At 52.6% G+C, this 16,354-nt stretch overlaps 2 protein-coding genes across 4 annotated transcripts; both read left to right on the top strand.

Moving 5' to 3' along the window:
• The first annotated feature begins 757 nt into the window (after positions 1-757).
• On the top strand, positions 758-9,027 carry Dhrs11 (dehydrogenase/reductase 11). Of its 3 annotated transcripts, XM_036198197.1 has the most exons (7): positions 758-1,194; positions 4,271-4,480; positions 6,540-6,634; positions 7,266-7,395; positions 8,007-8,099; positions 8,273-8,338; positions 8,452-9,027. In XM_036198197.1, the coding sequence occupies exons 1-7, from the start codon at positions 838-840 to the stop codon at positions 8,491-8,493; spliced, it is 993 nt and encodes a 330-aa protein (XP_036054090.1). In that variant the 5' UTR covers positions 758-837; the 3' UTR covers positions 8,494-9,027. The 3 variants fall into 3 exon arrangements, with proteins under 3 accessions (XP_036054090.1, XP_036054091.1, XP_036054092.1); XM_036198198.1 differs by lacking the exon at positions 8,007-8,099; XM_036198199.1 differs by lacking the exons at positions 8,273-8,338; positions 8,452-9,027 and having other exon boundaries at positions 7,963-8,014.
• Positions 9,028-9,834: 807 nt separating this feature from the next.
• Positions 9,835-15,921, top strand: Mrm1 (mitochondrial rRNA methyltransferase 1). Its single transcript, XM_036196307.1, has 5 exons — positions 9,835-11,047; positions 11,190-11,283; positions 13,724-13,856; positions 13,954-14,073; positions 14,241-15,921. The coding sequence occupies exons 1-5, from the start codon at positions 10,524-10,526 to the stop codon at positions 14,321-14,323; spliced, it is 954 nt and encodes a 317-aa protein (XP_036052200.1). The 5' UTR covers positions 9,835-10,523; the 3' UTR covers positions 14,324-15,921.
• Positions 15,922-16,354: the final 433 nt, after the last annotated feature.

The following is a 16,354-nucleotide window of genomic DNA, read 5'->3' as shown; positions in this document are numbered from 1 at the left end:
TGTGCTAGTATAGTCATTATTTTGCTTTTTGTGAAAAGGGCTCGTGTTCCAGCTGGCCTAAACTGTGTAGTAAAGGATGGCCTGAAACTGATTCACCTGCCTTTAACTCCCATAGTGCTATTACTTACTGACCTGTGCCACCAGGCCTTGTGGTAGATAGACCTGGTGCTCAACATGTGTGAGGCCCTGTGTTGAGTCGCCTACACAAGAAAAAAGAAGTAACAAAACCCTATCTTATAGGGTGTATTGTGCATGTTGTTTAAAGTGTGTAAATATGTCTGTTACGCAGTGTTCAAATTGTCAGCTCTTGCCAGTGATCCTCGAAGTACGTTATATAAAATTTCTGCCCATGTAGGACGGGGAAGGGTGCTGTCAAGGGCAGTTGGAGACCATGGGGCCATTTAGAAGTAGAACTCAACAATACTTGGGTATTTTAACCATTTAGTTCTTGGCTAATAAGACCCCTTCCTCGGGTCACCTGGTCTTAAGGGCAGAGACACTTGAGCTTTTCTGGACTGAGTCTTTGCAATCAATCACCTGTGGTTTGGGAGGGCACTGGAGTAACCTTTAGGTCCTCAGGCCTCTGGAAGTGGGGCTGGCTGAGCAAAGGAGGCCTTGAGTGCATGCGTCCTCTTCCACCACAAAGGGAGGCGCTCACCAAGAAAGCAAGACCACAGGCTGTCAGGCCCCTTCTCGCGCCGGTGGGCTCCCACCCGAATCGCTGCGGTTTCCGTCCCCCGCGGGAGGAACGGGCTCGCGCGGGGGCGTGGCCGGAAGGGGCGGCCCCGCGGCCGCTCAAGGGACAGGGCGGCCCAGCCGCGGCGGTCCTGGGGCGCGATGTGGCCCGGTGCCGAGGTCCCGAGGGCGGAGCCCGGGCCGGAGGCTCGCCCGCACGGGGGTGGGTCTAGGCACTGCTCCGACGCCTGCAAGTTGTCCGCGCTCGTCCCAGCAGTGACCGGGGAGCGGCCAAGCGTCTGTGACCCCGGACGAAGCTCCGCGGTAATAGTGCCTGGCTGGCTGAACGAGGTGGGCGGACGGCTCGGGACCATGGCCAGAGCCGGCATGGAGCGGTGGCGTGACCGGCTGGCACTGGTGACCGGAGCCTCGGGGGGCATAGGCGCGGCCGTGGCCCGGGCATTAGTCCAGCAGGGACTGAAGGTGGTGGGTTGTGCCCGCACCGTTGGCAACATCGAGGTAAGGTCCCGCTGAGCAGCGGGGACGCTCTGGGGGACGTCGTTTCCACGGGCTAGGGCTCCGAGTGGGGGAGGGGGAGTGGCCGGAGCCAGACTGTGACCCTGCTCCCACCAGTCTGCTACCCCAGGGCCATTGCAACGGCCTTGAGGGCAGGAGTGATGGCTGTCTGGTAGCGGGAGGACCTACTTTCTCCCCTAGTCCTGCTTTTAGAACGAGCCATTCGCTCCTGGCAGCCTGTGCCTGCAGCGTACCAAATCCCTGACCCCTGGCATTCTGTTCCCTTACCCCTGCCATCGTCTGCCCGTATACTGACAGGTGGAAAGAAAGGGGAAGCCAGAGGTCCGGGCATAGCTAGACAGCCATGGAGAAGGAAAGAAAGCTGGCTAGCTTTAGTGGCTAGGTTAATTTCCTCTTGTCCTCAGACCTCACCCAGCCACACCAGGTAAAGGGCTAGCCAACCAATGAGCAAGACTCTAGAGGTCTTGAGAGTGACTCGCGAGCTAACGCTCCTTTCAAGTTCCTATCTCAGGCTCCACTCATATGCCATGAGCCTAAGTGGTGACGGGAATATTTACTTATAGAATCTTTTTTTTCTGGTTCATTTTCCTAGGTGGGACCGAACAGGTGAAATAGGGCAATAGGGCACTGGATATGTAAATTTTTTTTTTTTTTTTTGGAGCTGAGGATCGAACCCAGGGCCTTACGCTTGCTAGGCAAGCACTCTACCACTGAGCTAAATCCCCAACCCTGGATATGTAAATCTTAATGGATGCAGGACTCCCTAGTTTTCCTCTTAACATGCTTTTGGGGGTCCCCAAACTTATGAGCAGCACCAACTCTGAAAAGGCGAGGAGGAGATGGCCATTTGGGGGAAGACAAGAGAAAGTCCCATTATTTGCCCTGACAGGACCACCCTCAGGTGTGTGGGTTAGCCCTTCCCTGCAGGGCTCTGTCCTCAGCATGGTTCAAAGTCCACTGGTAGAAAAGGGGTAAGGAGGCCTTGGGTGGAGGCAAAGGGAGAAGGTGTACAGGAAGGACTGCCTGATTCCCTGCTAGTGACTAAAGGTACACTTTATAGCCTCCCAGATAATCCCAAGGTCACCTGGCTCCACCATTGCCCCACTTTGCCCCTCCCTTCCCCTGGAAAAGCATAGGGTCCAACCCCAGCTTTGAAGCCTAGGGGATTAAAGCCAAGGATTGGACAACTGGATTCCCCTAGGTGTTTGTTTGTTTTGTTTTTAGGGTTTTTTTTCCATTTATTTATTTTTATTTTATGTGTATGCATTGGTGTTTTGCCTGTATGTATGTCTGTGCAAGGATGTCAGATCCCCTGAACTGGAGTTACAGACAGTGATGAGCTGCCATGTGGGTGCTGGGAATTGAACCTGGGTCCTCTGGAAGAGCAGCCGGTGCTTTTAACCACTGAGCCATCTCTCCAGCCCCCTGTTTTTAGTTTTGATTCCCTAATTCTGAAGCCACTCTTGCCTTCTCCTCCACTTCTCTGCCCTAAGTTACCCAGGAAAGGGAGGCCCCGAATCCCAGGGAATCTCCAGGCAGATCATTCAGCCTTGGGATGGCTACATGTCATTAAGGGAAAACCTCTTTGCTGTGTGGGACTGTCCGGATTTCAGGTCATTTTGGAGAGTAGATGGAGATGGCAGAGATGAAGCATGGCTTGGCAGTGATGGGGAGAAAAATATTACACACACACACACCCCTTTTCTGTTGAGAACTTTGAGTCTGGAGTGGGGGTATTCCTGGGTTTCTTGCTCACTACCTGTTTTATTGATTGATTAATTCGATGATATTAAAACTAAGTTTGGGTTCTGTAGAATTGCTGGGAGAAATCCTGCTCCCTGAGATGGTTATGAACAGTAAAATCAGGTGGAAGGGGGCTTCCGAGTCCCAGAGGGATACGACTTTTGAACTCACAGAAGGTTAGAGCAGGAAGAACCTGGCAGAGCACCAGGGAGGCAGAGGCAGGCGGATCTCTGTGAGTTCAAGGCCACCCTAGTCTACAAAGCAAGATCCAGGACAGCCAGGGCTACACAGAGAAACCCTGTCTCAAAAAAACAAAACCCAAAACAAACAAACAAAAAGGCAGGAAAGAATTTATTTGGCCACCTGATCAAGCCTTTTATTCCTAGCTTCACTTGGAAGGAGGAAGGGGCCCAGGCCAGGGCAGTTGGCCAAACTGGCCTTCCTCTAGGCCAGCCTGCACACTGCCCCCCCCCCCCCCCCCGCCCGCGCGCCACACTTACACAGTCACCTTCACAAGGCTCAAGTGCTCAGTCACTCCCTGGCCTCCCACAGCCTGCTTTCTTCCAACTTGTAAATGTCAGCTCCTGCCACACTCAGGGGCCCTGCTTTTTCAGGGCTCTGCGGTGTACTGAGGGACTTGGACATGCACAGGGAGTGTCTAGTGGCAGGTGACGGACTTAAGTAGGTGGGGGATGCTAGAGGTTGAGGGGATGCTAGAGGTTAGAGAGCCTGACTACTTGTGGGGAGAAAGAGAGACTTGGCTGAGTTCCACTGAAAGGTGTGCACAGGGCTCACCTTTAAGTTCTGTGTGCCTTTTGTGAAGGGACGTAGCAGTTCAGAGCCGAGCCCCTCTGGGAGGGACTGGCCGACACTAAAGAGAAGAAGAGAATTGGGGCTCTGGGGTAACCAGCTCAGGGCCTCTTGGCCTCACTGGAAGAATGAAAGTAGATATAGAGGTCTACTTTCAGGTACTGGGGGAAAGAGTAGAAAAGTCTCCCTCCATTCTCAGGACCCCTGGCCTCTTCTCTCTCCTTAGCACTGAAGACTTGTTTATGGGAGAGTCCTCCGTGATCTGTTCTACCATTGCTGTCCTTCTCTTGGGGAGTGTCCCCAACCCCTTAGACTTTGACCAAACAGACCGAGCTTTGGGGATGGGCAGACCCAGCCTTCCTCATAAGGCCAAAAGGCTGCTGCCACTAGAGAGTTCTGAGTAGTGACCTGGCGGTGGGGGGGGGGGGGAGGGGGGAGCGACCCTGGGTGAGGAGGTGTGGGAGTGAGCAGCTCACCCCAGTTAGACCCCTGTTGGGTTTCATAGGAGCTGGCTGCTGAATGTAAGAGTGCAGGCTACCCCGGGACTTTGATCCCCTACAGATGTGACCTGTCAAATGAGGAGGACATCCTCTCCATGTTCTCAGCTGTCCGCTCTCAGCACAGTGGCGTGGACATCTGCATCAACAATGCCGGCATGGCCCGGCCCGACACCCTGCTCTCAGGCAGCACCAGCGGTTGGAAGGACATGTTCAATGTAAGGGTTCCAGAACTGGGGCCGGTGGCTGGGTGGTGGGAGGGAGTGGGCACCAGGGGCCTATAAGGCAGAGGGCTCCCGGGGACAGGGCTCCAGGAAGAGGGAGCTTCAGTTTCCCACTGGGGTATTTTGATTTTCCACTCACTACTGGTATCACAAGGAGAGGGAGTGGATAAACAACTTTTCAGCCCCTGATAGTTCTTAAACTCTGGACTGGTTGTGCGGGAGAAAGATTGCAGGGGAGAGAACTATAATTTATTGAATGCCCCTGCTTGTGCTGGGTACCTGGGATCATGGTTTTAGGGGAAGAAAAAGAGCAGAAAGAAGAGGTTATGTTTGCACCTGGTCCTGTGTGACTCAGGCAAGCGCCTGACAGCCTCTGAGCTGTAGTCTTGTCACGTTTAGCTGGGATGAACACACCTAAATCATCCACATCACAAGCTTCACTGTCCCCAGGTATGGTCTACAGAGTGTGGGAGAACACGTGGCCTGTAAAGGGGTGGTCCTTGCTCTGATCCAGGCTAGTTGCCCACTGTAGTATGGGCAGATCTTCGGCTTCTTTTCGAGAGATGGGGAGCCTGTATTTGGAGAGTGAGCAGGCCAGGGTTGGTAAAATGGCACAGTAAGTGAAGGTGCTCACCATCAAGACCCAAGACCCATATGGTGAGAGAAGAGAGTCACCTCCCATAAGCTGTCCTCTGGCCTCCACGTTAGCACTGTGGCATGCATACACACACACACACACACACACACACACACACACACACACACACAAATAAGTAAACAAACATGTAATAAGAGCGTGTATAGACCAAACACAGCCTCAAGGACATGTGTTTCCAACTTCTGGACAGCATTGTGGGGTGGCATTAGGGTGTGAAAGTATTTGAGAGGCTGAAAGCAATGTCAGAGCCCTCTCTACATCTGGTATAGTAGGCTAGCATTAATAGGTACTTGGAAGTGGAACAATGAACAATGAGAATGAAGCCTGGCCTCAGTCTTCTCTATCAGAATCATAGCCCTCGTGGGCAGAGACATGTGTCTCATCCTGGACCTCAGCTTGCCCATCTGTGAAATGAGGGACTCCTAAGTCCCCAAGGCCCCTTTGTCTTGAATATTACCTAAATCCATTAGCCCCATCCTAGTAGCCCTAGGCCCAGGAGGCTTCCACCATGCTCCTAGGGACTCATTTATCCTCCATATGCCCCACAACCCCACCCTGTTAAGAGAGCCAGAAACAGGCTGAGCCCTTTCTGCATCCCAATACCCAAGTGTTGCTGCTACCCCAAGCACTGAAGCAGGTCTTCACTGAGGGCATTCTGTCCTGATGCCTGGGTGACACTCGATAAAGCAAATCAGCTCATCTGCGAGCTGTCCCTCTCCTCTGGAGAAGAGAAAGGCAGGAGGCCCGATGAAAGCTTTATCTCTGCTGGCCTCTCTGGCAAGGCTAATGGGTGGAGTAGCCAGCAGACAGGTGCTTCAGAGCAGATAGCGCCTTAGACCTCTGCTCTGTGAAGGGTGGGGACTTAAGATCACCTCTACCAGGAATGGCAAGTGACCCCACCCACTGAAGAGTCCCCACACCTGGGCTTGTTGCTGGGATATAGGTTAAAGGCCTGTGAGCCTCCTCCACCCATGATTGGTGGGGATTACCAGGGAACAGGGTGGCTGAGGAGGGCAGGGAAAGGGGGTGGGTGGGTTCTGTGTGTGAAGAGAAAGATTTAGGCCACTTGAGGAAGGTTTTCAATCTGTTTAGGAGGGATCAGGTCTAGACACCGTCCCTGAGAACCATGGCAGGTTTCCTGAAGCAGAGGTCTGATTGTGGCAGAGATGGCTGGCAGAGTGTCCTGGGCTTGGGTGGGAAGCTTATTCACAGGGACTCAGCCAGGAAAAGAGCTGCCTCTGTGCCATCATCTGGGGGTGGTAGTTGTGAGGGGTGCCCCCCAAACCCCTCCCACAGAGAAGGCATACCACTCCCTCCCCCTGGTGCTCCACGGCTCTGTCACCTGTTCAATTGGGCCCAAGCTGGAGCCACTCCATTGCCCTCCCTGGCCCACAGGTGAATGTACTGGCCCTCAGCATCTGCACTCGGGAAGCTTACCAGTCCATGAAGGAGCGAAATGTGGATGACGGGCATATTATTAACATCAACAGGTGAGGCTGGGTGGCCGAGGCTTAGAGCTTGGGTCACTGATGTGACCCACCTGTCACAGCTCACTTAACCTCTAGATGACATTTTCTTTGACAGTAAGATAGGTATTTAATATCTAAGTGGCATGATTCTAACAAAGGGAAGTCCCTTTATCTAGAGCGGACATCTCAGCCCCTGCCTTCCATGGCCAATGCCTGGGAGCTCTCCAGAGACTGAGGACCACTGGACCTTTTCCTCAGACCCAGGGATACACCCGCCTCGTGGGCCAAAGAGACTGCACAGGTTCTAGCATAGGAGGCCCCTTGCCTGTTGGGGACATGGTCTGGACAACTCCAGAGATCTCCCAGGAGAGCTCTGTCTGAGCATGCAGACAACGTGGTGAGGCTCCTGTCAACCTGTCTGGCTGCAGTACTCAGTAGGCTGAAGGACAGCCTCAAGACAAAGCAGGTTTCAGGAGCTGCGTAGACAAGAGGCTAGATTTAGCCAGTGGACTGTAGGGGTAGCCATCCACGGTTCCCCCACCAAGGCTTCCGTGTCAACCTCTGGGTAACGAAGCTGACCCGGATGACAGGAGCACTGCCTGTGTCCGCGGGACTTTACCCTCCCTCTCTCCCCTTCCCTTCTTCCACCCAGTATGTGTGGCCACCGAGTCCCACCCGAGTCTGTGATCCATTTCTATTGTGCGACCAAGTATGCCGTCACAGCATTGACAGAGGGACTAAGGCAAGAGCTTCTGGAGGCCCAGACCCATATCCGGGCCACGGTGAGGCTGTGGTCTAGCCCTGGTGGGAATGGTGTGGGCCCAGCCCTCCCGCCTGCACATGTCCAGGAAGGCCTGCTCAGAGCCCCTGGGTTCAACAAGTGCACAAGTCCTGGGCGCTGCTGCTCCTTACGGGGACAGTCACCTCACTCCACTCACCCCAGAGCCAATGGTCAGACTTACACTTTGAGTGGGAAGGGCCGACTTGGAGGGACCATGGAGTGAGACTAAGAGAACTCACACCCCGGAACTGGAGACCAGCACTCTGGGCTCTTCCCTAGAAGACCTCATGCCTTGGGTAAATCACTGGACTAAGCTTCAGTTTTCCCATTTGTGAGATGGGGTGATAATGGCACTTACCTGGTTATGAGGCTTTAAACAACACCGCCTTGGAAAGCATGACCCAAGCCTGTAGGGACGGCTCCATATCTAGTACAGGGTACTGTGAGAGGTGCCAGTTGGAGCTCTCAGTGGTGACTTTGGAAGGAGGGGGACTGTTGAGGACATGAAGCAGCTGCCACTGTGAACTGGGAGCCCTGGCCTCTAGCCTTCCCCTCCACCTCCTCTAAGGCCCGAGAAAGCTCAGGCTGAGCAGGACCTCTCTGTTGGCCCAGTGTATCTCTCCAGGCTTGGTGGAGACACAGTTTGCCTTCAAACTCCATGACAAGGACCCCGAGAGGGCAGCTGCCACCTATGAAGACATAAAGGTGGGCGCCTTCTGGGCCTAGTAAAGCCGCTCAGTCCTTAGGACCCCCAGACTGCTCCTCTGCAGCTTGTCACTTCTGGAGGGTCGGGTGGGGATGTGGAGGTTAGAGTCCCTCTGAGGGGGAAGGAACTTGGTCACATCGGCCCTGTCTCAACGCTCTCCCCTGGTGCTCAGTGTCTCAGACCCGAGGATGTGGCTGAAGCTGTCATCTACGTCCTCAGCACCCCGCCCCACGTTCAGGTGAGCCTGCCCTTAGCTGCTTACCCACTGGGAGAAGCCTGACTCTGCCCATAAGTGGGCTGACTGCAGGGAGTCCTTGAGGGGAGCTGCCTCACGCCTTCTGCTTCCCACAGGTTGGAGACATCCAGATGAGGCCCACAGAGCAGGTGACCTAGTGTCGTGGGGGAGCTCCTACTTCCCCACACTCATGGCTTGCCTCCTGCCTCTGGATTTTGAGTTCTGGACCCTGGGTCTTACTTTCGGTATCCACTCCACTAGAGATAAAAAATTTCTCAAATTATTCCCAATATACATGTGAAAAAAAATACGGGCTGGGGAGAGAAGGCATGGTAGTGATTGTTTTATCTGCTGACTTGTTCTGAGTCCCCCTTTGGGTTCGGTTCCTTAGCCTTTGCTCTCCTCAACCTTTTCCTTTTGACCTAGCAAGGGGATGTGGCCAAAAGGGGCACTGTTTGTCTTGCACCCTCCCCTCTGCCCCTTAGGGTTGGGGTAGCAGAGACAGGACCTCATCTTTCACCTGTATGGTTGCCCAGAGCTCCAGGCTCCCTGCCCCACTCCCCACCTCTCCAGCCCAATCTTGGCTACTATCCTGGGGTCATCACTGCACTCTGACCATGGCTACAGAATACCAGGGCCTGTCTTCCAGCTTCCATTTCACTGTAACAATTAAAGAGAAAGATCGAAACCTACTCTGGCCTTAGAAGTGTCTTTCACTTTTTCCTCCTCCTTGGTGATCAGTGTGGCTGTGTCTCAGAATTTCTTCCAGGTAAGTGGGCAGGTGGGTGGATATGGAGTATCACTTCTGGGGTGGGAGCAGGAGATGGTTAGTGCCAGCAAGGATACATGTGTCTCCAAAAAATATAAGTAAGTAAATAAGTAAATAAATAGAGGGAGGGAGATGGTTCAGCAGTTAAGAACATTGGCTGCTCTTCTGGAGGTTCCATGTTTGCTTCCCAGAACCCACATGGTAACTCCAGTCGCAGGAAATCTACAAGCTCTTCTGGTCTCCTGGGGCACCAGGCATGCGTGTGGTGCACAGCCATACACACAAACAATACACTTCCACGCATAAACAATGAAAGACTTGAAAAATAAAATAAATTGGACCCAGGCATGCATAGTGGTGCACACCTTTAATACCAACACTCGAGAAGCAGAAGCAGGGGGGTTGCCATGAATTTGTGGCCAGCTTGGTCTACATAAGAGTTTTAGGCCATTCATTGGGGGTTACTTGGTGAGTCATTGCCTTAAAAAAAAGTTAAACTGGGCAGTAGTGGCGCACGCCTTTAATCCCAGCACTCAGGAGGTGGAAGCAGGCGGATCTCTGTGAGTTGGAGGCCAGCCTGGATTACAGATCGAGTTCCAGGACAGGCTCCAAAGCTACACAGAGAAACCCTGTCTCCGAAACCTAAAACAACAACAAAACAAAACAAAAAAGTTAAAAAAAAAAAAAAAAAAAAAAAGCAAAAAGACAGGCTGAAAAGAACTAGTAGAGGGGTCTGAGCAGTGAGCAAAGGAGTCCCGGCGTTACCATGGGCCAAGAGCATCATCAGTTGCTTGTCAACAGAGACATGATAGTCTTCACGGCAGTGGTCTGGAGATGGGAAATATCGTTGGGGTTCTGCCGGCTGATGCTGAGGGTCTGACTGGATAAAGTTCTGGGAACAATTCCCAGAAGTGACTCTGTGCCTGAATGTGAGGAGGAAGACACCAAGACTGACCTGATTCAACAGGATAGCCAAACCATCGTCTTAAATTGGTCTTTGCAAGGTGCGTAAGTGAATGCTGCTAGCCCAGCTTCCTGACAGCTCCGGTCACCGGAAGCAGGGCGAGGTAGCTCAGCTCAGCTCAGCTCAGCATCAGCTCAGCATCAGCTCAACAGCCTCTGAGCTCGCCCGCGGCACTGGAGGTAGTGCCCACCATTCCTGTAGAGGGTGCTTTGGAGACGTAGCGGCGGCCAAGCACGCGTGTGCGTCATCGGACAGGGGGCCGGGCCTCCAGAACCCGGAAGCTGGGGACCCACGTGGGAGTCTGGGAGGCGACTATCTTAGCTAGGGTGTCAGGTTGTGGGCAATCTTTGAGCGGGGACTCGGGACAGTTTGTCCTACGTGAGGGCTCGTGGTGTGGGAGGCCAACGGGTCCTCTGCACCCGTCTGTTAGTGGAGTCCCAGGCGCAGCTGGAGCTATGCGACTGCTCGGGAAGGTCGGGTGCTTTGGTCGCCTGCTTGTCCGTCATTTCTCCCCGGTGGCGCGGCCTGGCGGGGAGGAGCTGAGCCGCCTGCTTCTGGATGACCTGGCGCCGACCCAGCGGCTGGAACATCTGTTCGGCCTGTCCCCGTGCCTCCTGGCCCTGCGTGCCGCCCGCCGGCGCGTGGCCCGGCTCCTGCTCCAGGCCGGAAAGGCTGGGCTGCAGGGGGAGCGGGCCGAGCTGCTCCGGGTGGCCGAGGCGCGGGGCATCCCTGTCCTGAGGCCCAGGCGGCAGAAACTGGACGCCTTGTGCGGCTACCAGGTGCACCAGGGCGTCTGCATGGAGGTGAGCCCACTGCGGCCCCGGCCTTGCGATGAGGCGGCAGAGGCGAGCCCAGGCGACGACCCTCAGCAGCTATGGCTTGTCCTTGAGGGGCTCCAGGATCCCCGGAATCTTGGGGCAGTGCTGCGCTCCGCTCACTTTCTCGGAGTAGACAGAGTCATCACCAGTCGGAGAAACAGGCACGGACGTCCCTTAGTTCCTTTTGCGCCCAATCTGGAGGCGGAGCCAAGTTCCTAAGCACCTTGCGGGGAGCCCGAGGGTGTGGAGGGCGCGGGGCTTGAGATTGCCGGGTTTAACGCGGATCGTGGGGAACCTTTGCAGCTGCCCGCTTACTCCAGTAGTCAGCAAGGCCAGCGCTGGGGCTATGGAGGTGATGGACGTGTTCTCCACTCCTGACCTGGCCGGTTTTTTGAAGGTAATGTGGGACAAGAGGGGAAGGAGAGGCGATGAGTCCAGCTCTGGTTCTTAAAGCCACTTCCAGCTAGCAGTGGATGGCGGGGGGTGGGAGGGTAGGGGGGGAGAAGAGAAGGGAACGCGGTGGCATTGAGTCCTACAGCCTTCTAAGTCCCACTGGGAAGGATCCCGGGGTCTTTAAAATGACAAATGGACCATCGTCTGAAGTTAGGGATTTCCTCGCCTCATTTCCTTTACTGCCTTGGCCATCTGCGTCAGCAAGTCAGTGTCTGACACCTTTGGGTCTTCAGCAATACTCCGGGGACCTGGTGGAGATGTGGGTATCTGGAATAGAGGCTCAACTTGGAACACGCAATTTTGAACAAGGCTTTGCTAGGGGTAAGCTGTAGCGTTCTTCAGCTGTGTTTTCCTAGCTGGACACGAGAGGGCAACATTGCCTCGTATTTGGCATCCCCTCTGACTTCTGTCTATCCCGGTCCCCGCCCACCCCACGGTAAGTCAAGAACCTTGAAAGGAGGGGGAAGAAAGCTGACTAATAAACTTACATTCAAGCCACGTGTCTAATTTCAGATTTTCTAGTAACCACGCTGAAAAGTAAAAAGAACCAGATGTCTGTAATTTGAGCCTTTAGCAAGTGGAGGCAGGAAGACCATTCCTTTCAAGGCCAGCCTAGGCTACATGAGCCCCAATCTCAAAAAACAGAACAATAACAACATTAAAAAAAAAAAAAACCCAGAAAAGTAAAAAGAGACATAATTTATTCAATATGCCCAAAATATCATTAAAACATACACTTTATTATTAAAGAAAAGAATTTGAGACAGGATCTTGTTGTGTAGCCCAGGGCTAGCCTCATATCCACAGAAATTCTCCTGCCTGGGCCTTTTTATAGGTGAATGCCACCGTGTCCAGATTAAATACCATTTTAAAATGTTTATACATAATACATCTCAATTTGGACTAGCCATATTTGATCCTTAATGAGTCATGTGTACTAGGGCTGGAGAGAGAGCTTAACAGTTAAGAACACTGGCTGCTCTCCCAGAGGACCCAGGTTTGATTCCCAGCACTCACATGGTGGCTCCTTTTCAGGGCATCTGATGCCCTCTTCTGGCCTCCATGGATATCAGGCACATGTGGTAGACACACATGCATGCAGATAAACCCTCAGACACATAAGACAACGTTAAAATCTTTAGGAAGTAGCAGGTGTGCCCAGTGGTTCTCATATTGAACAGCACATGTCTAGAAGCATTTCCTGTCGTCATCTGATAGACAGTCCCTCTTCTGAGGAACTCTGGCTGAGCTTGGTGGGAAATGGGATTCACCCTTTTTTGTTGCTGTTGTTTGTTTGTTTCCCAAGACAGGGTTTCTCTGTGTAGCTCTGGCTATCATGGAACTCACTCTGTAGACCAGGCTGGCCTCAAACTCACAGAGATCCGTCTGCCTCTGTCTCCAAGTGCTGGGATTAAAGGCATGCGCCACCACTGCTGGGCTTAAACTCCCATTTTGATTTGGCCAAATGGATGCTCTAACTTGGATCTCACCCCGCACCTCAACTCCAGGCTTATTATGTCTGCTACAACTCTTCCCCTCTGCTCCCACAGGGCTACAACTCTCTCCCATCTGTTCTAGGGCCTATCCAGCCCAGTTGTTCAGCCCAGAGATCACCTTTGACTTCTTGTCCTCACAGTTACGTCCCACGTGTCCCCAAATCCTTTTGCCTTTTTCTTGGAGTTATTGCTGCTCCATCCCCATCTCTCACGCCCTCTTCTGCTGCCCTTGTCCGAGTTCTCATCTTCTCGGTGCTTGGGTCTCAGTGTGACATGCACAGTGATTCTGCTGACACCCAAGTCAGACTAGGTCACTTCTTTGCTCCAAAGGTTTCAAAGTGCCAGGTCCAGTGGCACATACTTATAGTCCTAGTACTTGAGGGACTAAGACTGGAAAACCACCATGGGTTCAAGGCCAGCCTGGGGTTCATAGTGAGTTCAAAACAAAATGAAACCTTTTGAGGCTTTGATATCAGTATAAAAGCCCAGTGCTTCCAGTGGCCCTTGAGACCTTGCTCTGCCTCATTGACAGCATTCCCTCTGGCTAGCTTACCATTCCTCAGATATGACAGGTGAGCAGGGCCTTTGTGCCTCCATACTTGCAGGTCTCCCTGGAACCTTCCCCCACTGCCTACAAGATACTCATTAGTTGTCTTCAGATCTCTCTCCCGCCACTCCAAGGGCTTCCACAGCCACCCTACCACACGGCTGGGGATTTTTGTCCATTGTGTTGTTGGCCCCCTCAGATGCTGGCCAGCTAGAGGATCTGACTGACCCTAAGGCGAAGGCACCTCTCTGTGAATGCGTGTGTACAAGGCTGGGCTCCTTGGCCATGGCTCTGATCATGATTTGGTGAGCCAGGACATGGTGTTTTCTTTCCTCTTTCAGGCCAAGGCCCAGCAGGGCTGGCTTGTGGTGGGCACAGTGGGCTGCCCAGGTCCTGAGATCTCCCAGTGCTCCAAGGTCCCTGTCACTAGCTGCCTAGAGTTCCTCTGGGACCGGCCTACTCTCCTCTTGCTGGGTAAGTAGGCTGTATCTGCTTTGATGTTTTCAATGTCTGTTTTCTAAGCATGTGGACTTCAGGCTGGGCCTCCCTAATACTGTCCCATGTCCTGCAGGCAACGAGGGCTCTGGTCTGTCCCAGGAGGTTCTTGCCTGCTGCCAGATGCTCCTTACTATTCTGCCCAGGCGTCAGCTGCCTCCCGGTCTTGAGTCTCTGAATGTGTCTGTGGCCACAGGTGAGTTTATCCCTTCCCTCACCCACAGCCACATGGGGGTGGCTTCTGTCCCCTTCATTTTCTAACTGATTTATCTTGAACAGGCTGATGCCTCACTTGTTGTATGTAGGAAACAAGAGTGTGCCCTGCGTGTGTCCTGATCCTTTCTGTCTTCTGCTTGCCTTTAGGAATTCTTCTACACTCCATTTGCAGCCAGAAGAAGAGTTTCCCTATACAGACAGAGAAGGGACAACTTCTTCAAGATACTTGAGAACCCTTAGCTACGTCTGAAGGACTCAGAGAGGCCCAGTACCCAGGACTGCTGCCATTGTCAGAAAAGCAGGCCAAATGTGGGCTTCCATAGACTGTCTGAGATGAACGTGCGTAGGAACCAGAACAAGTCACACACCGATCCTCAGGCTTGGGTGTGCTGGGTTCTCTGCCTGGGAGAGCCTGTTTACTGGCTACGGTCAGGAGACGTTTGCGGTGGAGACCAAGGAGGGTTCATTTCCAGTTGGAAATGGTAGTTTGCTAATTTCCAGGATGGGTTAAGACAGACAGTATCTGTCCTGGATCTTGCCCAGGAGCCAAAAGGCTGTTTTAGCACGAGAAAGAATCAGACAGTCCAGTGCAGGGTGTGTGGAGTGTGAGAGTGAAAGATGTAGGGGGAAGCTGAGGAGACGGGTGCACATCCCTACCCCTCCTGATGATAAATGAGAGCGGTACCATGCAGTGAGCGCCTTACAGCTGAACTGTCCTGCCCGGTCTGTCCACTAGGTGGCAATCTTGCTCTTTGCTTGCCAAAGCTTGCAGGGAAACCCATCTCTGTAGACACACACACACACACACACACACACACACACACACACACACACACACACACACACAGACACTGTCCAGCCCAGTGGAAGGAACCTATGACCCAAAGCCCTTGCCTTTGAGTCTGAGAGGTTGTGAAGTCAAGGTCACTGTTGTGCAACCCCAATAGGCTTGGTCCCCTCCTCCAGGGTCCCACAGTGGAGCAGAAGTAATATTGCTGAACAGTGGTCTCACTCTGGGCTGCACATTGGAACACCTAATGAGTGTTAAAGAAACAAGCCCAGTACAGCAGCCACCGTGTGGTGCTGAGAACATTGGGTACACCCTGGACAGTAGGGGTTTTTTTGAGACAGGGTTTCATATACTATGTACCTAGGGTGTCCCAAAATTGCCATTTAGCTGAAGATTACCTTGAACTTTTGATCCTCCTGCCCCCACCTCCCCAGTGCAAGAATTCAAGACATACCCCACTATGCCCAATTTATATATTGTTGGGTATAGATGCAGGCTTTGTGCAAGCTAGGTAAGCACTCTACATCTGAGCTACATCCCAGCCCTAGGCCTTTGCTGTAGGAACTGTCCTGAGCATGATGGGATGTACCCACCAGACTCCAGGAGCTCTGTGCCCCATCTCCAGTTATGAAACCAAAATTGTCTCCACAAATGGCCATATTATCTCTGACTGATATCCCTGAGTGTGGGATGGAGGATAGCAACCCCTGAATCCTGGTTGCTGGGAGACTTGGGAAAAGTTACCTCCACACTTCCTTTATATTCTTGGAGGATGTAAAGAACAACAGAAACTTGGCACCTGGTATGTAGTAGGCGCTCAATAAATAGTACAACTATAGTGCCAACCCTCTTAGTTTTTTTTACTTTTGAAACAGGTCCCAGGCTGGTCATAAATTCATCCTAGCCCAGGTAGGCCTTGAACTTGCAATCCCCCTTTCTCAGGCTTCTGAGCATCTAGGATTACTGGCTTAAGCCACCAATTCACTTCTGTCTTGCTTGTTTTCTTTCAAGAGTATTTTTAAATTATGTGTATTTTATTTATTGGTTTGTGCATGTCAGCATTCAGGAGGCAGAGGCAGATGGATCTCTGAGTTCGAGGCCAGCCTAGTCTACAGTGTCAGTTCCAGGACAGCCAAGGCTGCACAGAGAAATCCTGTCTAAAAAAAAAAAGAAAAGAAGAAAAAGAAAAGGTTTCATTTTTGCCATGTATTGTGGCACATACCTTTAACCACAACACTCTGGAGGCAGATGCAGGCAGATCTCTGTGAGTTTGATGCCAGCCTAGTCACCAAATTAAATTCCAGACCAGCTAGGGCTGTTACATAGAGAAACCCAATATCAAACAAACAAACAACCACCCCTCAATGTTTTAATTTTTTTTTTTCCAGAGCTGAGAACCAAACCCAGGGCCTACCACTGAGCTAAATCCCCCCCCCCCCCCCAGACAGGGTTTCTCTGTAGCTTTGGAATC

This window comes from Onychomys torridus, chromosome 8 (assembly GCF_903995425.1).
Source record: "Onychomys torridus chromosome 8, mOncTor1.1, whole genome shotgun sequence".
Classification (NCBI taxonomy): Eukaryota; Metazoa; Chordata; class Mammalia; order Rodentia; family Cricetidae; genus Onychomys; species Onychomys torridus.
This window is presented reverse-complemented; position numbering and strand designations above follow the sequence as displayed.